This window comes from Netta rufina (assembly GCF_964035555.1).
Source record: "Netta rufina genome assembly, chromosome: 2".
Lineage (NCBI taxonomy): Eukaryota > Metazoa > Chordata > Aves > Anseriformes > Anatidae > Netta > Netta rufina.
In genome coordinates, this window is record NC_140124.1 from 68,685,431 (window position 1) to 68,709,962 (window position 24,532).

At 37.6% G+C, this 24,532-nt stretch overlaps 1 protein-coding gene across 1 annotated transcript; it reads left to right on the plus strand.

Annotated features, from left to right (window-relative positions):
* Window positions 1-395: 395 nt before the first annotated feature.
* On the plus strand, window positions 396-17,380 carry EEF1E1 (eukaryotic translation elongation factor 1 epsilon 1). The gene is made up of 4 exons (XM_084281453.1): window positions 396-523; window positions 2,390-2,590; window positions 10,144-10,239; window positions 16,666-17,380. Exons 1-4 carry the CDS (start codon window positions 443-445, stop codon window positions 16,804-16,806), a joined length of 519 nt encoding a protein of 172 aa, XP_084137579.1. The 5' UTR covers window positions 396-442; the 3' UTR covers window positions 16,807-17,380.
* Window positions 17,381-24,532: the final 7,152 nt, after the last annotated feature.

Sequence of the window (24,532 nt, forward strand, 5' to 3'; positions counted from 1 at the left end):
TCCCCAGACGCACCACCGACACCACACAGCACGCTGAGGCTTGAATTTATTAAGAGCAAATTATTTATTTATTTATCTATTTATTTATTGCGATGGGCAACGCCGCTCCTGCAGCAACGGATGGGACAAGGCGCGATGCCGACAGGAGGGAACCGCCGCCTTGCTCGGGGGCGGGGGAGGGGGCCGGCGCTCCGTCACGCCGGCCGGCGCGCCCATGCGCAGAACACCAAGTGAGGGGAGGGCCTCCTCTGCGCAGGCGCCCTCCGCAAGCCGAAGGACATCCGCAAGCCGGAGCACCCCTGCGCGTGCGCGGGCTGAGCCGAGCGTCTGATTGGCTAGCCGCTCTCCCGCAGCCCAATAGCGGCGCCGGTTGCTGAGGGGGCGCGGCGCCCCGCCGCCCAACGTGCTCGCCGGGTGTTGGCGGCGGCGGTTGCGAGGGAAGATGGCGGCGGAGCTGTCGCTGCTGGAGGGGACGCTGGGCCTGCGGAACGGGACCAAGTACGGCGCGCAGGGGGAGCGGCAGGTGAAGGGAGCCGGCGGGGGTCCCCGCGCCACGGCAGCCCGGCCGCGGCCCTTCCCCGGGCGGCTCGGCCTCCTCCCCCGCTCGCTTCGTGCCCCGCAGGCGCAGGGCCGCGCTGCCGGCCCCCTGCCGCTCCCCCTCCGCCCGCCCGTCAGGGGGGTGGCGGCTGGGAACGGGCTTGGCCTTGCTGCAGGCAGCGCGGCTGTGTGCGTGCTGGGGTGGTTAAATCCTGGGCGGACGGTCAGCTCTTCACGTTAGAAATGCAGCTGCGGCAAAGAGCTGTTGCTGTTAAATGCCTTCTTGAGGTAGCTGGCTGGATGTTTCTGAACCTCGTAGGGAAGCATTGCCTTGTGTGATATAAAAGGCAAACGCGACAAATAACGTGGGGCTGGGGGAGTCACAAACGTGTAGCAGCTTTCACATTGCTCCCTCTCTGTGATGAATCACAGAAGCATTGCTGTTCATTTATGCTTTTGTGTGTTTTCTCTTTTCTTGTAAGCATTCTTTGGTTTCAAATATAATAAGCTTCCATAAACATGTAACAGTCCAGCTGGTGTTTTAATGCTTTTGTTGTATAGTGTAAGTCTGAAGAAGTGGGTCATGAAATCTGTCCATGGTTTTTCTGACTTCAGTGGAAAAACAGAACAGTCAAGGACTTTGCATAAAAATGCAAAATAAATACTGTGCTTCAAGTTTGCATTGCATGTTAATCACATCTGAAGGTAGACAGTGTCTTGTTTGGTCATTTGATGCCATAAATGGCTGAATGGGTTTTAGGCTGCTGCAGTGAGGTTCATTTCATTTGTGACCCATAGCGGCTCTGTTTCCTTTCCCACTCAAAAAGGCTTGCAATACGTGTTCTATTATTTCCTGTATCTTCTGAAGTAATTTCTTAAGACAAACTGACTTGTTTACTAGTACCCTCTTTTATACCCCAAAAGTCTGTGTGGTCTGTTCAGTCAATTCTATGCAATTTGGTTCATTGTTGTGTTTTTTTCCTCTTTGGAGCAATATTTGTGATACAGTAGCAAGGATCCAGTTCCAAAGTCAACTTGTTTTGATGTTCTCTTAAGTTTGATATGTTATGTAACTTACTATGTTGCCTTCAGAAACTCTGTGTATCTAACTCACATTTATGCTTCTTTGTAAAATACCAGAGATGTCTTTTTCAAATCTTAATCAGTGTTTATGATAACAGGTATCTTTAACTTCAGCATTTAAATTTAAACACTTCAAAAATGCATGCGAGAATATGCCTTTTATTCTAACAATTAAATTGCATTAAAATCACTTTAACATAGTAGCGTCACTAACAAAGATGTGATTAAAACTAGAGGCGTATGATATGTTGTCCTCCCCTGCTGTGGGTGAACAAATAACTTCTGTCTTGGTATTTGGCAATAGAACAGTAAGTATGAATAAGCATTTCAGTAAATCTGGCTGCTGTGACTGAAACTGGATGCTACTGGCTTTATAACCTTCAGTCAGAGATCTGAATCTGAAAAATTAGTTGAAAGTTAGTTAAAGTTAGTTAATAGGCCTTCTGCCAGGGTCAGAACAAACAGTACTATGTCTTGCTAAGATTAGCGTAAGTGGATTATTTTGTGCTGAAGGTGCCCTGAAAAATAGGTGTCTTGTTTTGTCCACAGGCACATTAAATATGTCTCCAGTAAAAACTGAAAGTAAACCACCACAAAGAGTAAAAATAGAACCCAATTATTTTCCTATTGATATTACTACCTTTAGCGTTAATATTTCTAAATTCTGGTCTTTCTTTAAAGGTCCTTTTGAACGGCCGTAAAGAAACAATAGCTAGTCACATAGAATACATTTTGAATGAGTTACAATATTATTGTTTTTCTCTTCTAGATTCCTGTTCTGCAGACGAACAATGGTCCTGGTCTGACAGGATTAATTACCATAGCTGCCCACTTGGTCAAACAGGCTAAGAAAGAACAACTGCTTGGAAGCACTGCAGAGGAGAAGGCTGTCGTTCAGCAGTGGTTGGAATACAGAGTCACTCGAGTAGATAGATGTTCTAGTAAGGAAGATACTAGAACAATTCTAAAGGTAAGCAGTACTTAATTAACTTGGCAGTGAATTTTGGAGTGGTTAGACCTTGAGGATTACGGCACTAATGTGTGTAAAAAGAAGCAATTAATAAAAGTGGGAAAATGCTGAAGACTTGCCAGCTGCCTTTTGTTGATTAACAAAAAAAAAAATGAAAACGGGAGAGAAGACATTCTAAAATACGTGAAGCTGAACTCTAACCATATTCTGTGGCTGTAATGCTGTGAACTACTTAGAACATTCCAGATAGTGTAGAGATTATTCAATAGCTTAGTCTCTCTTTAGCCTTGTAAGATACCAGCTTCTAAATATTTCATGAAACCCCACTTACAAACAAGTTGTGTTGCATTTAGAGATAATTCTGCACTAATTTAAGAGCTCTTTTTCCTGGTTTGGTAATTATGGATGTTGTTGTGACGTTGTGATATGTGAAATAGTAAAAAATGAAATTATAAGGTAACTCCTGCAAAACTGCACTTCACATTGAGCTACTTCATGTGGAGGCTTCAGTCCACTCCACTCAATTTTTCTTGTAGTCTGAAGCTTCTCTGCCTGAGATAGGTGGAGGCAGAAAAAATCTCAAGGGTCACCCCATTATTTGAGTAGCCAGATGGCAGTGAGTAGATGGAGGGGAAAAAACTTGCTCTGTTTTCCTTCTTGCTCCTTATGACTTATAATTATTATTTTTGCAATCTTTTGGGAACAAAGTTTGAAGAGAGAAATTGCTGTACACTGCTAAGTACTAAGAGCTATGTTTTATTAAGTGTGTATGAAGCAGCAGTGAAATTCAGTCAATTAAGTTTTTTTTTCTAATTTTAAAACATATCAGCTTTAGAATATACGAAATGCTCTATACTACTAATTAGCCTATGCTGGGAAATAGCTTTGAGCTGCAAGGTATTAGAAAGATTAACTACACTTGTGGATAGTGGTGTCTTAATATTTCTGATTTTTGTTAGGAGCAGTAAGTCTGTGTCATACAGAATTTATTTCAGCAAGCCAAAGACTGCTGAAGCAGCAGGCAAGACATGCTTAGGTTCGTTAAATTCAAGGGAAATCTTGATCTTAAAATGGTGCAAAGCAAAATCTTGCCAGTAATCTGTTGTTCTCAAACTGACAAGCCTCATTGATCTGTAAAAAGGCAGATATGGTGAACACCCGAAAGAACCATTTCTTTCACTTAGATTATCTGTGATGTATCGTGATCTCATTTTATCTATGGAATATCTTCTGCTGGTTAAGTGTGAGCTTGTTTGCATTGCTTCTTTTTGTGACATCATTGGTTTTATCTTCTGAGTGTAGATACTATCAAAACACTTATGGTCAGGGTTACTGTACAAACACCTCTCCAGAGTTCTGTCTGTCCTTTGAGACTTTTAAGAATTCGGCTGAAGTAGGCATAGACTAATCAGGATTTAAGTTCTAGTTTAGCTGTACTTTGAACAGGAGATACGACTAGATGGCCCTCAGAGACCCCTTTCAAGCTTAATGTATTTTTCTCGCTAATTTGATAGAAGGCAGACCAACTGTGTAGAACTGTTGATTGCATAGGAAGCAATTTACCTTCCTAATCTGTTTGGTGTCTTCCAAACAAATGAATTAACTTATTGCAAGGATTTGCATTTTGTCAAATAAAAATAAAAGAAAGGCCAGGGAAGAAATCCATTAAAGAGAATCACTTCAACTTCTGGTTATTCTAGACAGTTGCTGGTCAGCTAGGTACCTGTCCTGGTGTAAACCCTTTTTATTTTTCTTTTTTTTTTTTTTTTTTTTAATGTATGGCAGATATATAATTCCAGTTGCTTTTCTTAGTTTTAGACAAACCACCTTCTGTTTAGTCCCAAACCATGAGAAGACTGCATTGGAATTACTAACTTTTACTTATCTTTTTTTGGCCACTTCATCATATAAAAACAAAAAGCAAATTTGTCATCTTATGATAAAATATCTGCTCTGAATGTCCTAAGTGATGATACCTGCTATGTTGCAAGCATTTGTAGAACTGCATTTGGGTAGGAATGCCAGGCACAGAGGTGTGATGGCTTTGTGCTTCTATCTTTTCAGTGTTAACCTTATATCTCTATATATCTAAGTTGTATCTTTTTCAGTGTTAGCCTTAGGAGTGCTAGGTAAGAACTGAAATACAAATACATAAATTGTTTCCAAACAAAACTTCCTTACTGAGAAAGAGACTTTTCCCTGAAGTTATATATATTTAGGCAGTCAGTATAATGTATCCTAAATACCACTTTAAAATTTTCCTACAGACTTTTTTTTAGCAGACACCAAACGGCCAGAGTTTATCTTTATGCAGGACTGCTGTGGAATTGTTCCAGCATTAATAATTTCATAGTGTAGCAATTAAATTTTTTTTAATTTGTTCTCTTGCCACCATCATTAATCAGAAAAAGAGGCAGCCTACCATTAAAGTATACTATGCCAAATGGGAGTATGAGGAGGGGGAAGAAAGGAGACGGGGGCAGGGGAGAGCACTAAAATAGGGAGGCAAGTCTGAGATTGTAGTTTTACAACGTGTCTGGAATACACAATGGCAGTCTTGGGACGGTTGCAGCCTAGAGCCACAATTTATAATAAGCTGTGCCAAAAACAGTTCAGTTGCTTCTGCTATAAACGTCAGGCTGCCTCTACTTAACCCTTAAATGAGGTGATCTGTTTCTGAAGAACATTGGATAATAGCTAGGTTAATGTCTGTTCATTTGAACTGGAAAGTTTTTTGTTTTGTTGGTTTTTTTTTTTTTTAAGTTGTTGTTGGCCTTAAGAAAATTTCTTACTGGTGTGTTGACTAAAGCTGTTACCTGGCACAAAGACAATTGTCAGGTAGTCAGACCATATTAACAAGGATTTTTTTTATTTACTCAGAAAATCCCATATGGTTCTGAACCTGTCAGCGAAAGTATTCTCAAATTTTTGTCCACTTCTTATTTGAGTTCCTGTGCTGGAAAAACAAAAAAAAAAGAAACAGGATTAATGCCTCTAGACTGTCCCTTGGCATATAGGAGTAATGTAGGAATAATAAATGTCAGTAGTGGTGATTACATAATGGCCAGTGTATTACATGAACTTTCTTTTTCACAGGGTGAGGCAGTATTTCCTTTGCTTTTGGCCAACTGAGTGATGCTTGGTTAGTGGGAAATGGAAGTTACATGGAAGGCAGGGAGGTGGGTGTCTCTAAATCATTGAGTTGTTGTTCTTGATACCTTGTAGGATTTGTGCACCTCTCGGGAGGAACTGAGAACCTTTGATGTATTCTCATGCCACCGAATTTCTACTTGAATATTAATGAAATCCATTCAGTAGATTTGAATGTCTCTGCTTTGTTAGTTTTAGGTATTCAGATGTTGAGGGTTCTAAAATATCTTCTATCCAAAATATTACTGGGAGCTTGTACTAGATTTCACAGAAAAGCTTCCACAGAAATGGCAGTGTTCTGAAGGATTATTTAACCAAGACGTTCTGCATACTACTTGCAGTATCTCTTACAAAAATATTCCATGATTATGGCCAATTCTGTCCCAATTTCCTGTGCTATCTGGCTCTAATAATCAAGTTCAATTAGAGACCTAAATAAAATAGCTTCAGTTATTGTTTAAAATGCTTGTTTGAAAAATTAGTGTTTTCACCACTGTTAAAGTAGGCTAATCCATTCAGTTCTCTGTCCATAGAGTTAATCCACAGTTCTTGTATGCTGTTTTTCAACCGACTTCTAAATGGAATGTCTAACCACTTCGGCAAGCTTGTGCATCCAGTGTTCTTTAAACATTGTGTCTATTTTCACTCTTCCCTTTTCTAAGAGCACCAGGATATTGTTGCATGCTGACAGGCATAAAAGATTGCACTTGATTATTTGAGCAACAGTTTTTGGTAGAGCTGTTTTTCCTCTGTCCTTCACATGAAGTCTAATATGATTAGCGTAATATTCCTCCAGAACAGGTTTAGCTCATATTTTCAGTTAAATAAGGGTCTTACATTATAATTAAAAATAAGGCTATATGCTAGCCATGAGGTTATGCCTTTCTTGGATATGGCTGCAGAATCTTCATCTTGGGTTTTGTATTGCCCAAGGCTTTCCTGGGCTTTCTAAGGCTCTTTGCTTTTGTGTGCTGTTAGAAGGCAGTTAGAGTGGAAATGACCTTGTGAATATTGCTGACTGAAAGCACGTGGTTTTGTATGTAAAGGAAGTGTGTGCACCAGCAGTGCATTCTTAGGGACAGAATATCCAGAACACAATTAGGGGATGATTAGATGCATTGTAAGCTATGGAGGTGTTGTAAGAATAGACTTACTTATCTGAGCTACAGTGATGGGTAGTGTCTCAACTTGTGGTGTCTTAACAGATGAGTTAGATGAATTAGATGATGGAAAAAAAGAAAACAGATGAATTAGATTGCAGACAATTGTACTACATACCTATATTACCCAACTCTGGGAGGGTAGCCAGCAGTGTCCTGTTGATGGGATGTGTTGAGCTTTTGCTGTAGATAAGGGCTATACATCACATCTATTCATAAAACAAGCAAATTGAAATCCTTCATTTAGTACATAAGTAACAACACCTTGCTTCTCTCCCCTATTCCCCTACCCCAAAATGGAATTTGAATTGCTGCAGTCGTTCAGTGCATATTATTACAGCAAACTGCAGTTATGCCTTAAGGACTGTCAGTTATTTAATACTAAATTGTAGGTACGTAATCAGTCTAAGTAGTGACGTTAAGTACACGAAAGGCGGTGATAAAAATAACAGCTAACAGACCTGAATCTTCAGGATGTCCTAGAAATTTGAATATAGTATTGTATTCAAATTTTCAGTAATCTCTCCATGACAGAAAGACTGTTCCAGTTTAATAGTGTGGTCAGTTAAAAAAGCTTCATTTCCAGGAATTTTACCATAGTTGGCTATTAGCTAATAGTATAACAGTGTATGAGAAGTATGAGCCATGAAGCAAGACCTACTACGTGTTCTAATGCACATGGAAAAAAACTAGTGTGATGCTGTTGAATTAGCTTGACTTTTGTAGTATGAAATTAGAGTATCTTCCTATTCTTCCCTTATGGGAGTAATGTATAGATTCAAAAACAGAATTGCAAATTAATGCTCATTTATCCAAGACTCCATTACGTTTGTCAAACTCCATTTGTTCAGTTAACTGACTTGATAATATTTGGTGAGCTATAATAAATGTTCAAACTGTAATAGCTTACTTTGCCTTAAGACTTGAATTTGTTCTTAGTGATAAATATTTTGAGGCTGCAAATATGCTGTGCAGGTGTTGTGATGGTGTTAACCCATCCTGAACTATGAGCTATGCAAACCAATAGTTCTATGTACAAATTAGCCTAACTCTTGAAGATATATAAACTAAGAATCAACATGCTGTAACTTCTTTGGCCAAAATTCTGGATTTTAACAGTGAAATAACTGCATCAATTTACACGGTCATAGTTAACAGGATGTTTATAAAGTAAAAAGCTTAATTGTATAGCCAAGAATATGAAATAAGGTCATGGCAGAGGAGCAAAATTTCAGCAGCATTACTTTTCACAATAAAGTGTTATTTCCAATGAATCCAAGTAAAATGCTAGTTAGAGAACTTGTGTCAGAAGGGGTTTATGATTTCTTCTTAGTATATTGACTTACAGATTTTCTTTTGTGAAAGTTTCTTTTTATCAATGTATTTGCCTTTGTGTTCTGTAAATAAAATCCCCCAGAACTGTAGTTACGTGTTTAAAGTAATTTGAGACCTAACTAATATAAAGAAAGCAGCAAGCAAGTGTAAAGGAAAAAGCTGCGTAGCCAGGGGCAGATGACCTTAGAGTCTTAAATGTGCAGGTGTTAATATTTTTCCCTGATTTGCTCTAATAAAAGAAAACCAAAGCAGACATTAGGATGTTTCAGTCTTAGAGAAGAATGGGAGTCCTGTCATGGAGTTATTGTCAAAGAAAATTGTAAGGTGGCATAAAGGAGGCAAACTTGCCACGTTGAAATGCAAGGTCAGAGTTTTATTTTTTTACATATTAACTGTAGAATACGTCTATTTGAGGCAGTAGAATTATAGAACCACAGAAATTGCAGTACACTGTAGTCTAAATTATTTTATAATTGTTCATTAATGAATAAACCCCTTTTCCTTGCCCTACCCTTTTTTTTTTTTTTTTTTTTTTTTTGAAAAATAAAAAGTTCTGTTAAAATGAAATGTGCTGTAATTGAGACTGTTATTTTAGGGACATTTTGAAAAACATCATGTTTAAGCTGTTTACCAGTTTCCAGAACGGAATAAAGGGCCTAAGAAAACTGACAGGAGTACTCTGAGAAGAAACTTACACTAAGCTTGTTCGTTTTTTTGTGGGTATTTGGTGGTGGTTTTGTTTTTTTTGTTTTTCCAAACCAATAGAGGAATATTAGCTGGGAATTTCTACCTTCAAGGAAAAGCTAGGATACTTTTTCCTATGCTTCAGGAAAGAATATCATAAAACTAGAGCTTGTTTATGCTGTAGTTTACCGTTAGGGTTAAAGCAAATTTTGCTTGCTGTTACATTTTCCTCTTTAGAGGGAAATAGGGGGCACAAAGGTGTTTGACTTATATGAGGAGCAGGTAAGGTGTGGAGGAAAGGAAGTGACACCTATCCGTAAGCAATGCCTCTGTTCTCAGGAGTGATACAGTTAACCAACAGTGAGTGAGTCTCTGCCTTCTGTTTTCCTGCAGAGAAAAACTACATATGAAAAGTCTTCAGTAATACAGACTTGAAATACTTATTCATTGAACCCAAATGGAAGTCTTCTACCACCCATCCTTATACCATCTGATATGGAGTTGTTGAGACAGATGATATTAGAGTGCTGAAACAGTGCTCCTTCATATGATCTCGTGTAGTGACTGAGTTGACTGTATCAGTCATTAAGATTCGCTAGCAGTGATTTCAACATTAATAAAAGCAGGTGTCAAATGGTACCAGTTGATGCACATGAGTTTTTCAGGCATGAGTTAAGCATGTTTATCTCCTATGCCATTATCCCTTTGTGTTTCTCTTGCTTCTTACACATTTGCAGTTTGAGAACTTCTTGAGACACTGATGCTTTTATGACTCATATGCACTAGTCAAAAAAAATGCAAGGTTCTTGCGTTTTTTTGAGTAACCTGAAGTCAGGAAAAGACAGTATTTCTGTGGGGTCAGCTACGTATGTAAAACAAATAATACTTGTATTTACAAAAACTTGAGTGGATGTCAGTAAATAGGTGAATGATGGGAAATTGTGGGACAGCAACACACTGTCTTGCATTTTGTTTAGAGATAAACACTTAAATTTTGTTGAAATCTTGCTGTCAAGGAACAATGACTGAAGTTATTATCTTGATGCTTTTAGAAACTTTTCTCTTAGTGTTTTTCTCCTTTACTGAGTTTAGCTAAATTAAAGGTGGCACTTATTTAAATACCTGGTCTCCAGAGGAAGGTCTCAATTATTTTTAACAATTGCCTTAATGTTTTGTCTTACGAAGTCGGTATTACAGCAGTATAATGACTTTTTTCCTTTTTAGGATCTTAACACACACCTCGAAGATAAAGTCTACCTTGCAGGAAACAGTTTTACCTTAGCAGATATTTTGATGTACTATGGATTGCATCACGTCATGGTAAGTGCTATTTGCATTACTTTTATGCATAGAGCTACCATAATATATTTATCTCAAGTGCATTTTATTGCTGTAGAATTTAAACTACTGGATCAATGACAATTGCAGGACAAAAAAAAAAAAGTGAGATTTCTTACAAGGAACTTCGTATATAACTTGCCTGTAAGTGTATGTTTTACCTTTTTAATGTTTAGCTATGAATCTGTGAAAATAAGTGTATTATCTGTAGTACTCAGGGTACTTCAGTTGCTTGTATGGACAGTAACATAAGGATTATACCTGTCCCTCTGTTTCTAGAGCTTACCTATTCAAGTCTGAAACGTGACTGCTTACAGCACTACAGGGGGAGATAGATAAATGAAACTCAAAGAATGTGTCAGAACTGGAAATGCTAAAATTGTTAGAACAGAAGTGCTACTATAAAAGTTGCCCATAAATAAAGTTCCTGAAGCATAAATGCATATAAGTGTCAGCTATAATGACATGTCATTCTTGTTTCAAGGTTTAGTGATAAGGCTTGATAACATACAGAATATCAAAATAACATGTGAAGGCTGGTGCTTAAGGGGAAAAAAAGGTTGTACTGAATAGAAATGATGTTGAGATTCTTCATACGTAGCTCAGGGTTTACTGCAGAGTGCTTATAGATCACCACATATCAATTTTGAACCCCAAGAGGTAATTTGAAAATGAAGCAATAGCAGTTATTTGTATTTGGGTGGCTGGAACATGGTTGTGAATGAGCATTCATTCTTTGGAGTGAGTATTTCTAAACAAACCAAACCAAATTGTCTGCTGGAATCTTGGGGGAGGATGAAATCACTGAGTTTGCCATCAGAAAATGACAGGGAAAAAAGAAGAAGAAATGCCTCTGATTAAATGCCTGCATCTGATCTGTGAATTCAGTCAGCTGTTTGAACTGTTAGTTTATGCAATTAAAAGCAGAGTACTAGGAGAAGAGTACAAGAGGACTTGTGCTTCAAAAGGGAATATGAAGAGGAGGGGCAAGAGATCAGGTAATGAAATATTACTAAGAATGAGAGAGATCTTGTGTATCTCTTGACTGTCGAGGAATAAATGTTCAAATAAGATAGTGCAAGCAGAGGAGAGGAAAATAAAGCTTCATTTCGGGTTTTTAAAAACATATTAAAATCACTTATAATTAATTATGTTGAGATGTTATACTTAAATCATGTTTTCCTTGTAAGGGATAGATGTGTTGACTGGAATGTCAAATGAGTTACCTTTCACTCATTATATGAAAACATACATATAAACATATTTTTTTTCAGTATGTCTACGTACTGTGAGACAATAGAAGTTCAAATGAGACTCTTTTTTTTAAATTAAGCAGGGGGAACTCAAGCATATTTTATATTTAGTTTGCTCTAGAGTAGACCACCTAATCAAGAAGAAAAGATACAAGTTGTTGCTTTGGGAAATAGAACAGATGGTAAAAACAAATGACTTAGTGCTCCTGGGTGCCTGCAACCATCTAGACATTACTTGGGACAAGTTTATAGTACAACATCTGTTTCTGAAATGCTTGATTTTGGCAGAAGATAATTTTCTGACTCAGAAAGGTATAAAGGGCAAATAATGGAGTTGCTATACTAAACAGAAGAAAATCTAGAAACTGCTAGTTAAGAATTACATATGTTTAAGGTTTCAGAAATTGTTAATGTTGGTATTTAATTATAGAGGTAAGATCTTGAACTGGGATTTTTTTTTTTCCTCCAGTAATGAGAACAGAGTACTTTGAGTTGCTTCTCTGCCCCAAGCATTAGGCAGGAGGGAAAGCTGCTCTATCCTCTAATGTGATGCAGTCCAGAAAAGCAGTTTGTCATATCCACCACTGTTTCAGATAAGCTTGAAAAATGTGCAAAATGTCAGTAAGGTTTTCTTCCTGTAACCCTTCAAGAGTAAAAGTAGAGAGGATGGGAGAAGGGGATCCACAGTTGCTATCTAGAAAATGAATCTGAAAATAGTACTGATAATGGCCTTCGGGATTAATCTATGCTTTTGATGGGCTAACAACTAACATACTAATGCAGACATCATTAATAGAATACTGTAAATACTAGTGATGTACCATGATTGTCCTGAATGAGCCAAGTATTGCTAAAAGTTTACAGACTTTCTGATGAACTTGAAAAGTTTTTAAGATCACATGCTCTTACTGCTTGCTGCTTCACCTTTGGTTTCACCTTCCTTCATTGGTGTTAATGTATGATAAACTTTTGTGTTCCTCCCCACCTCTACTTTGCGCGCGCACACACACCACCATCCAGGTGGAATTCTGGAACCTGATTCTTCACTGTTCAATAGTCAAACTGTAATTCAGATAGACCAATAGTAACTCTTTATTTTACAGTTGAATGCTTTTCATTCGTTCTTCCTTTCTCTTATAGTTATCTTAGTAAGCATAATAGTGATAAATATTTAAAAACCCATACTGTGGCAAAAGAATTAGTATTTTAATAAGTGAGGGTATTCAGAGGTAGCATTTGAGGTTTTGTGCCAGGGTTGTAGGAAAAACTTTCAGTCTATTAATTAGAAATACACACTTATAATGATGAGGCAGTAACTAAATTATGTACGTAGTTCTGCCTCACAGTGTAGATCACAAACATCCCAAATATGTAATGCTTGATGCTGGCCGTCTAAATGGGCTTTTTCAAGTTGGTGTGACTTACACTGTCATATGTAATTCTGGGTCCCCGTGCATCTAGTATAAATATTGTTGCCTTTTGACATTTTGATTGCTTAAATACATACGTAAATGGTTTTGATGAACAATGAAGTTCTGCTAGGTTAAAGCATGGATTACAGAGAAAACATGAATTTGGAAGCGTTGCTTGAGGATAACTCAGGCAATCAGTAAGCACTAAATTCCTTTGTGGTAAGGAACCTGTTTTCATATCAGAATTATTTTTTTTTAATTTTCCCTATATTCTTATTCACAAATAGAACTAAACTAATGAAGTGATATTTGAAAATAATTAAGAGAAATAATCAATACAAAGGTTGATCTGACTTTATACTTCGTAAATGTTGGCAGAACTATAGTAGTAGTCTGAAGTTTATGTTTGAGTTTAAAATTTCTTTAATAAGCACTGGAAAATAACTTACAGGTGAAGTGTATATCTACAAATAGAAATCTCAGTCTAAATTTTATATTTTTCTTATATGTAAAAGCTAAATTAAAAAGTGAAATGATATCTGTTCTTCTCTTGATGCTGAAGAGCTTTAGACATACACAGGTATTTTTTAGACTTCCCATGTACATGTAGGGTATAGGCATGGGAATTTATGCCTGTGTTCCCAGTGCTACTGAAAGCAAATATAATTAAAGCTTGTGTATTTATAGCCCTTCTAGAAACTCTTCTGGTTGCACTGTGCGATGACCACCTTCGTTATCTTTCATGAGCTGTGTGGTGGAGAGTTAAGGCTCTTTTTCATAATTAAAAAAAAAAAAAAAATCAAATTGAGTGTCTGCTTCTTTGCTATTGAAATAATTGCTTTAATGGCAAATAATTATTTTATCAGTAGAATAGCAGCCTTCCTTAACTTGGGGGAATTGTCTAATTTAATGAGGAAGAATAGAAAATACCCATCTAACAAAATGTTGTAAAAATGCCATGGAAGTGATCTCTAAACAATTAACCTAAGAGTTATGTTCTGAGTAAAAAGTAGAGCATGCCACAGAGTGCTTTTTAATATATTTCACTGATAGAGTACATTATGTAAATAAGCAAAAATATCTTGCCTGTTCTGCCTGGAGTACAAAAAAGGGTTTTATTATTAGAGTATTGTCTATTTTGCCCTTCAGATGTTTTTCCACTATGCTAACAGAATGGAGAAGGACTTATTTTCCAAACCTTATTTTTGATTTATTTCAGAGAAATGTATTTTTGAGACTGTAAATTGTAATTCAATTGTAATTAAAATTAACTGTAATTGTAACTTTAAAAGATTAAAATGAGAATTATCAATATAAAATTACAGGGAGAGGAAACAGTATCTGCTGCAAAATATGAAGTTCAGTTCAGGATTCAGTTCAAGCACTTACCCAGTAAAGATGTTGGGGGAAAAGGGTATTGTAATTCTGTCAGTGTACAATAATCAGTGAAGTTAGTCACAGTATTTTTAGTACCTGCTCATACTTTACTGAAAATGGGGAAGAGTATTAATCATAGATAGCCTTTAGGGTGTATGTTGTTCTTTACATACTATGGTATGAAGCTGTAGAGCCACTTACAAGCACCAACTTCAAACTGCCATTAATTATAACAAACTACATGTGATCAAAAGCATCTTCCTGTAAATGGTGCTGCATGTTTTTTCTGTCTCGTATTAGTGTCTGAAGAACCTCAGGCAGTTTATGAAATATCTTAATTTAAAAAAAAAAAAAAAAAAGTGTTACGTTTTAATAGCTTCCACTTCCTTTTGCTTGTAATGCCTCAAAACTCTGGAGTTACTCTTATTACTAATTTTTTTTTTCCACTTGAGTAATGCAGGTTAGGCATGTTAAGTTTAGACCTCTGCAAAAATGTCTGTGCTTTAATTGATTTGGCTGTACACTTTGATTGGACTATATACAGCTGTAGGAACAGTGTCTTGCTGCTGGCATGAGATGTAGAAGGATGCAACAGCTTTTCTCATACTGCCTGAACTGGGGTACATAACAGTTTAAAACTGCAGGTGTTTTGTGGAAGTGTGTGCAGGAGTATGCTTATGTTCTGGCAAGTGTGTTCTGTAGGAAGAGCAGCTGAAATATCCCCCACTTCTTAGTTTTTTTTTGCTGCAGTTACTGTGCTCTTTGCTGTTAATACAGCTTTACTCTCAGAGAACAGAAAATTACATGACATTGATTTAGAATTCCTGTAATTCTTCAAAACTTTTTGTTTCTCTAGCCAGTTCAACGTAGTATATATCCTTACAGTGTGTTTTTTTTTGCTTAGATTTTTAACTCTACATGTTTAAAGCTTTCTAATTCTAAGCCAATTGCTGGCCTGTGTGAGAGAATAGGAAGGGGAAACAGTGGATGTTATAGTCAACTCTTAAAATCCAAAAGGCTGGTTTGTCACATGGCAAAATTCACCATGAGGCTTAGTTTTGAACACTGTCTTTTCATTCCTACAGCTGAGTTAAATGGACTCATAGTTTTTCTTGTAATTTAAAGTCTATTCGAACATACTTGTTTCCAGCTGTACTGTGCCCATGATGAAATTGGCAATGAGCCTGCATTATCCATGAAATCTGGTGCTTGTAGAACAAGGCACAAGGAGTATGCTATCTGTTTAGCTATTGAGGAGGGGATTAACCTTGTTTAGTTGTAGTGGTCTAAGCATGAAAAAAGGAGGCGTGTCTAGCTAAGATTTGTCTGCTAAGACTATCCTCTACAGGTGTGCCCCCTTTTTGTTTACTGCAGGTGTTGTCAAAGTGAATCAGTGAAGCTTGATGGCTGACTGAAGAGAGATGAGTCCTACACTGCATGGGTTAAATATTAGGGAGATGAGATAGAGTAGTTCACATGAAGATGATGTTTTTTTTCTTGATAGTTTTAGTAGTTTGTTTGTAGGCTTACCCTATTTCTAATTAGTTTTTGTTGTAGGTTAACATGAGGAAGCAGGTTATTGTATCAATTCAGACATTAACTTCATTCCAGAGGAATGAAGACCTAGAACTGGTTATCAGGGAGAGGTAATAAAGGTGATACAGAATGGAGGTAGTTCTACTGCTGGCGTGAAAGAGACTGAAGTTATAAAAAGACTTCATTGAAAATATTTAAGGGTCTTGGTGACTTCAATGTAGAAGACTGAAAGGTATAGCTAACGTAATTATAGATAACTCTATCTGATCTAGTCCTTTGGTAAAATTAGAGGTAGACTGGAGCTGTTGCAGTAGGTATGTAACAGTTGGAAGCTTCTCCCTGGGTGCTCTTACGGCTAGGTAGCTGTTGTATGACTATTGATCAAAATGGAAAACAGTTTTACTAACCAGTCTGAAACGGCCTGAAAAAATGTATTCTTGCACTTTTAATATACGTTACACTTTGCCTGTGAAGCAAGACTTCCTGCTGGATTAGAGGAGTGTGTAAGACTTGTGCATAATGAGGAACTCTTCCCTGTATTTTGACACTATATGCTAACCATGAGTAGATAAGTGTTAAAGCATGCTAACAACTGTTCTTCCCACCCCCAAGTATAATATACAAATGTATATTCCACCCTCCAGATCTGTTCATTTGAATACATGAAAAATGCATGTATAATTTAGGTTGTGAAATTAAGGTATTAAAGACATTCTGTTGCTCTGTAAGAACTCTGTGAGTTGAAATTGGCTGTAAAACTATACACTTCTAATTTGCCTTTCCACATATTATGATACTAATAATGCAACCTTGTGTTCTTCACCATGCAGGTGGACCTCACAGTGCAAGAAAAGGAGAAATACCTCAATGTGTCTCGCTGGTTCAACCACATTCAACATTATCCAGGTGTCCGACAACAGCTATCTAATGTCATCTTTATCAAGAACAGATTATATACTAATGCTCATTAAGGAAAATGTTAATGTCATGTTGGAATGATGTTGGGAGTCTAGAGGTTATATCCAAAACCACTAACTTGAAAATACTGGTTTGTAACCTTCTATATATGAACCAAAACTGGCAATGCCTCAAGTAATACTTGCATTGAATCACTATTGCTTGTTCAAGAGTTTGAACTGGTTCCAGAATTGTATCATGTATCTGATTAAATGGAACAATGGCAGAAAGATGGAAATTGAGTTTTAATTCACTATTTTTTAAAAAAAGAAATGTTTTTTCAATTAAACATTCAACTGTAATTGCATGGCCTTTAAAGGAACAAATTACTTACTTTCCTTTGATTTTTCACTCCTATTTATTGAATTTATGCATATGTCCCCCTTTTCCATTTTATTTTCTGTGAATGTTTACACTAGTTTTGTAAAAGTTAAGAGCTATATTGTGTGCCAAGGATGTGAAAAAGGGAACATGCAAATGTTACAAAGTATTTAAGTGACTGAATAAATTATTTTGAAACTGTAGTCGTAATTTGGCTGTGAAACTTTTTAGTTTATTAAAAAAAAAAAAAAGGCATGTAAAATCTTATTTGACTTTTTACTTCATTTTATGATGTTATGGAGCTCTGCTTAGACCCTAGAAGCATTTTATTTCAAAGATTCTGCATGTCTTGCTTCTTACGCTATTTCCATGTAAGTAAAATTACAAGATCCTAAAACGAAAGAGGTGGGGGAAAAACATGCAAGGTAATGAGTGGTGAATTCAATTTGCAGAAGTTTATTATAAAACCAAGGACACTATTGCTGAATCAAACACTTCAGAAGTCACTTCACCCTAGAACCATGGTCTTTTTGTAATGAATTTCAAAATGGTAACAATGCTCTAAGATGTGTATTTGGATTGGGTAACTACATTTTCCAAAAATCAGTTAACATTTCCTTTAAAGCACTGAAAAAAATACAAAAGTATTTAATCAATAAACTTGTATGTTAGTTTCTATGACAGTGTTCAGCAAACACCTTCTGTGAGTCTAGCATGCAGTCTGTTGTACATTCTTTTGTGTGCTACACACAGTAAGGTAGAGAGATACCTGAATTATTCAAGGTTTTAAGAAATAAGTAGTTAATGAGGCAAGATGAATATATCCTAATAGATGAGGACAAAAGGAAGTTGCACAAGTCACCAGTAAGCTTAACCTGAACAATTTCAGGCTCTCTTATAGGTATTTTCTATATATACATGACTTTATAAAAAGGGTTTACAGGCACATAGTGTTACTTTTAGGAATGTTTTACATTGATTAAAAAATATATATATATCTAATTTGGTTTGAAAAGGTTATAATTTTCTAGGAAGCTTAATTCTCAGCTTCTACAGTTTCTGCTGATAGATACTTTTGTCCCTTGCTATTTAGAAGCAGGCCTTCTATACTTAAGTTTTCAGTGAGATCTTCATAATTAAGGTTTGTCTGAGGATTGTGCGGACATGTACACTGGAACAAGGTGCAGTTATTAGAAGTTTCATGTGCTCATCTTTTTACTGTTTACTGCCTGAGGTCTTCAGGTTTTTACTGTCATTACTTTTGCCATTGATTCCCAGTTCATTCAAACTATTGTGAGCTTGCCCTTTTTTTTTTTTTGTTACCAACTTACAACTGAAAGCAATACTGTCATCTTCTCGGATAAGTTTTGTGGAGATGGTATATAGAGAATGAGGTGGCTTTTTGTTTTTGTTTTATCCCAAACAGCTGTTTCCAAGTGTTAAGATTTCTCAGGGTAGCTACATGCTGTGACTGCAGTATCCCCTAGCCTCTTGTGCCAGTTTTATTTTCTCTGGTTTAGAATAGAAGAATTGATTGATTTGGGGGAGGGGGGGAAATTAGGGAAGGGGGGGATCAAGTAACATGAAAAGTTTAGAAGTGATTACTGAAATTTAACTCTATACCATCTAAAAGGCATTTGGTCATTGCCATATTGTTAACTTGTACGCTTTATGTAGGGGACAAAATTTTGGAGAGGGTTAAAAGCAAAGAAGGATGAATTGAGCCTTTGCTTCTGAGAGAAGACTAGGAAAACCAGATGATAATGATTTATGTTTTTTCATGCTTCCACTTTGTTTAATACCTTTTGATCAGTAAGGACAAGTAAATATATTTTTTTAAATGAAAAATCAATAAAAATGTACCTCAGCCTGAGATGTGACGTACATTTTTAAAGGTGGAACTTCGTATTATTTACAGATGAGAGACTGTATTTCAGATCTGTCAAATTAATGCTGGTTATCTGTTCTAAAAGTACATGGGTAAATATCCTGCTATTTGTTTTAAAAACAAAAAACTCAGTTTTCTGTTTCTGTATTTTCTGTTTACTGTGCTTTGGTGGTTTTACTCGGGTGGGTGGCCAAGCTCCACCACAACCACCACTCCTCACCTCTGTGAAAAACATATTTAAGAACAATCACAATATATTCTTACTTTACAGTCATCACAATCTTCACTAACTTCACTTACACCAAAAGGAAAAAAATTCCCCACACCAAAATAAGCATAACATCACAACACCAACAAGGTAGACAATTTACACACACACTTGCAATTTACTCATCCCTTCACCACACTAACATGAAACATATTCCTCACAATTACAACTTCCTTGAATTCTTCACAAGTGTTACATTAATAAAAAAAAAAAAAAAAAATCCAGTACATTTTTTGCCCCTTATCTCAACTCTCATCCTTATTTCCAGTTCCTCGATCCCCACGTTGGGCTCCAAAAAGGACTGTGGTGGTTTTACTCAGGTGCGTGGCTGAGCTCCACTCACAACCATGCCCTCCTCAAAGAGGAATGGGGAGAAAATATGATGAAAAGGGCTAAGGGTTGAGATAAGGATGGGGTGATTGCTCAACAGTTATTGTGATGGGCAAAACAGACTCAGCATAGGGAGATAGTAAGATCTATTGCCTATTACTAACAAGTTAGAGAAGTGAGAAACAAAGTTAAAAAAAATAAATAAATAAATAAAAGCACCTTCCCCATTTGCTCTCTTCCACCTCCTCCCCCTGAGCAGCATGGGGGAATGGGGGTTGTGGTCAGTTTTTTTCTTTTTTTTGCCTGTCTTAAATATGCTCTCACAGAGGTGCAAAACAACGTTGCTTATTGGCTTGGCTCTGATCAGCAGTGGGTCCCTTACCAAATGTGGGGCAGCTTCCAGATTCTTGTCACAGAAGCTATCCCGAAGGCCCCCTGCTACCAAAACCTTGACACGTAAACCCGCTACATACTTCCACTGGATATTAGTAAAAAGTGACTTTCTTCACTTGCAAACCGTTCTTTCAGAAAATTTCAGTTGCTGAAGGGCACAGTAAATACTGTGATGTTTTACTTTTGTTGCTTCACAGTTTGATGATGATGATGGCCACGGTGATGTGTGGAATTTATTTTCATGGCATTTCATGAGCAATGACACTCTCATTTGTTAATGTATCTCATCATGGCAGTATTATTATTTTGCATAATCGTTCTATCTAATTTATTCAGGGGGCCTGACATGTTATGGTCTTTTAAGTATGTGCCTCTAGGACTTGAGGTTGTTGCCATATGGTGAGATAGTACTGCATGACAACCTTTCAGCAGCAAGAAGAATTCAACAGTGAAATAAATATGATAATTGTAAGTGTTCAGTGAAACCTTACACTTAGCTCTTTGTCTTGTCTTTCTCCCTTTCATCCCAAGATGACCACCGCTTGCTGACAAGCCAGGTTGAAACATGTTCAAGTGTGAATATATTAGAAATGTGCTGATGATTTTTAGCTGTCTTTGGATGAGTAACTTCACTTTCAAGTGAGATGTCGGAGTTCAGTTTGGCTGCAGAAGTCTCTAGGGGCAGCTCTTGCACAGAATTACAATTGGGTTAAAAAGCAATAGATGATCAAAATTGCTCCTCATTGCTGTGGCTTTGGAAAAGAGTGGGATGAGGTACTTGCAAAGGCATTAGCTGAAAGAAATAAGGAATAGATAAACCTATAAAATTATTATCACGGAATCCAGTGTAAATTCTTGTATTTACAGACCCAGTTTATACCCTGTTGTTTAGCATCATCTGTTTGCATCTCTGTGGTTTGTCTGCAACAGGAATGCTGAAGCAGGCAATAGAGAGACTATCATGATTTTTCTCCAAGTAAATTTCCTCGGTATGACTATAAATTGATTTTATAATTATACATGTGTACAAAACCTATTTAGCAATACAACAACAAAAAACCTTGAGTTGAAATTGAGGGGGGATCTTTAGGCTTATGGGTGGCTTTTTTTACTTTTGGCTTTCTATTTCATCTTTTCTTTTAATCTTTGGTGTATTTCATGGTCCTTAACTTCAATGTATGATTGCAGTGATGGAGCTGTTTAATGGATTACTACCTTTAATATTTTCCCCCAAAGTATGATATTTCTTCTTTGAATCTATAATTAGATTGTGCTGCTGCTATTCCTAATGGAAACACCAGGTTTCATTTTAACCATACACCTGAGCACATGCTTATGCACTTGGTAATCTTAATTTTTGTTCTTGATTTATTGAAACCGAGCTGCATTCCTCATGCTTTTTATCCATGAATATTATTGCAAAAGAAATGCAGGGGGATTTGCCATCATGTGCCTCTATTGCACTAAGCTTTTAGAGTCAGACTGGGTCTTTGTATCCCTCTGCTGCGTGTCTTGAATAGTTTGAATATTAGATTTATAGTACTTTAGACCCCAGCTCTAGGGTGACATATAGAGATATCACAGATTTGGGAGGGAATTTGATTTTGTAGAAATGGTTACTTGTTGCTGCTGTATGCACGTTCCTGCAGGCGTCGCCCTTATTTCCTGTGCTGGTAGTGACTACAGTAATTCCTGCTGCCGTGTAACGCAGCCAACCTCATCTTTCCTTGTGCAGGCAGGAGGGAGGCTAGTAATTTTTCATTGTTGTTGCATGTTAAGGATTCCCTATTCCCCTCCCACGTTACCTTGGCCCTTTTAAGAAGATTTTCGTCTATTAAACTTTCCATCCTCTGTTGGAAGAACTAAATCTCTTTCAGCATTTCCAGGCTGGTGATCTAATTTGACAGCTCGTCGGTGATGTCTCTTCCACTTCAAAGAGGCAGGTAGCCTAGGGCTAGCCAGCTGTATTGTGGATTCTGCAGATTTGGCTCGCTGTTCCTGCTGGGTGTCATCTGTCTTCTTAGTCTTGCGGTGGATAATTTTTGTCCTCCCCAGCATCATCTGCCTGAGCAGTTTCTGCCTGGCAGGCCTGTCTGTCCAGGTTGAGCATCACATACAGTAGCCGTGTGGCTAATCTGACAAGGCACCGCTCCAAAGAGCGCAGCCCCAGGCCTGCTCTGACCAGGATCAGCATCACGGCCCACAAACTTCCAGCTATCACGATCACGGTCGCGGTCTTCCATCACAGGCACAGCCCATGGACTTGCTCTGCTCAGGCAGAGTGTGTCCCCCGCCTCCCGCCCCTGCGGGCTGTCGCTCCAATTCCTCGCGTCTCAGCAGAAGTCTGCCTCAACAGGTTTGGGTTTCCCTGCCTGTTGCCAGCGTTTGACTTGGACACCGCCACTCGGATGAAACAATCCTTTAGTGGATTATCATCGCCAGACAGCCTGTGGGAAAAATGACAGGATTCGGCACGTTAATCTAAAGATTTTGCAATTTGGAGCACTGCTAACACTAATAGGAAATGGCATGGTGATCCCTAAAAGAGAAAGCGGGTTCTAGTGCAAGGCAGAAGTGACAGAGTTTGTTTAGCCTATCTTCCAAAAAACACATGATGACTGCATATGTTGATTTTCATGCTCCAAGCCATAGATATTACCATATTTTTGTGTCTTGATGACTACTTCCTGCAAACTGACAGGTTAGGAGCTCCACAAGTACTGTCTTTTCATAGTCATTGCCTCTTTTAAGTCCTCCTTAATTTTTTAAAATATGTTTTGAGAATAAGCTTGATGGCAGTAAGAGTAAGCAAGGGTAGGGAAAAAAAAAAGGCATAAGTGCAGCAAATAAAGCATATTCCTAAAAACAAACAAACAGAAAGCACTATTCAAACAAAAAGGAAAAATAGTTTCAGGACAGTAGACCTAGAAACTGAGGCATTTGTCTCTCACAGGATTTGCCTTTGTAGCAGTCCTGTAATTCTGAACTTGACATTATACATGACGTAAAAAAAGAGTCTTTCCTACAAATGTAGCAGTTACAAATCCCCTTAGCTAAGTATTTCCTCCGTAGCAAATTTTAAAAAATAGCATTTGGCTTGGAGGGTTAAGTAACTTGTCTGAGGGACAGACTAGCCCTTGGGGAGGACTGCAGATAGGCTGGACAGGGATAAAATCAACGTCTGAATGATTCTACCCCTAATCATCGGTGATCATTAAGCCATCTGGAATGTCCTACAGATATTTTTAAAATGTGAGCACTAATGTAATTTATTGGTGGTTGTCAAGTACTGAAGTGCTTAACATCGAAGTGGAAAAATCTAAATACTAATCTATAGATTGCGAGATGGTTACTTTGGGAACAAAAAAAAAAAAAAAAAAAAAAAAAGTATGTGAAAGGGAACAGAATTTTGTTTTAATGATTCTTATCTCTGCTAATTATTGTCTATTTAACATGTAATATTTACAGACTATGCAACAGTGAAGGAGTAAGAAAGTATTTTAGTTATATATGCTGAATTTAATTATAACTTTAGTTGAAGTATTCAACACCTCCCACTGTAAGATTCATTTTATTATATAAGAAGATTTTACCCATAGTGGATAACAGATTTTTGGGGAGAGAATGATTCTAGTTCACTCAGTTTCAAGACTGATTTTGGAAGATTCTATGTATTTTTTTTTTTTTTTCAGTGAGCAATTTCTGAGCTTTGATGATGGGATACAGGATTGAGTAATGGGATTTTTTGTTTGTTTGTTTGTTTCATGTAACGATTTCATACATGAAAGAAGTCCTAATTTTTCTCACTCAGACAATTGTTCCTACTTACAAATGCTAGGCAGAATAGAATGTGGACAAAAGTAAATTCTAAAAGCAACAAAAAACTTTGTGTTTTCTACTAAAAAATAGTAACTGTGCCAGCTAAACTGCCTCCTTTCAGGTACTCCAAGTCTGAATGTCATAGGTGGCAGCTGCTTTAGCAGAATTTGTGGTCCAGTTCTACTTTCATAACAAAAAAAAATAAATGTTTTTATAAGTATACTAATGGCAAGAGGAGATCCAAAGAGAATCTCCATTCATTACTGAACATGGTTGGGAACATGACTACAGAGGATAAGGAAAAGGCTGAGGTTCTTAATGCTTTCTTTGCACCTGCCTTTACTAGCCAGACCACATATCCTCGGGGTACTCAGCTTCCTGACCTGGAAGTCTGGGATGAGGAGCAGAAAAACCCCTCCAAAGCTCAGCTGGAAATAGTCAGAGTCCTGCTGCTTCACCTGGACTGCCACAAGTCCATAGGGCCAAATGACATCCACCCAAGGGTGCTGAGGAAGTTGGTGGATGTAATTGCCAGGCCTCTTTCCATCATCTATCAGTGGTTGTGGTCATCTGGAGAGATGCCGGATGACTGAAGACTTGCTAATGTGATGCCCATCTATAAGAAGGGTCATAGGGAGGACCTGAGGAACTACAGGCCTGTCAGCCTGACCTCAGTGCCAGGAAAGGTGATGGAACAGGTTGTCTTGAATGCAATCACACA

Bases quoted from the DNA above. Each gene is read 5' to 3' on its own strand.
- EEF1E1 (XM_084281453.1), top strand. From the start codon at position 443: ATGGCGGCGGAGCTGTCGCTGCTGGAGGGGACGCTGGGCCTGCGGAAC. The intron at 2,591-10,143 runs GTAAGCAGTACT...TTTCCTTTTTAG, and splicing joins ATACTAGAACAATTCTAAAG to GATCTTAACACACACCTCGA. The intron at 10,240-16,665 runs GTAAGTGCTATT...TTCACCATGCAG, and splicing joins ATGGATTGCATCACGTCATG to GTGGACCTCACAGTGCAAGA.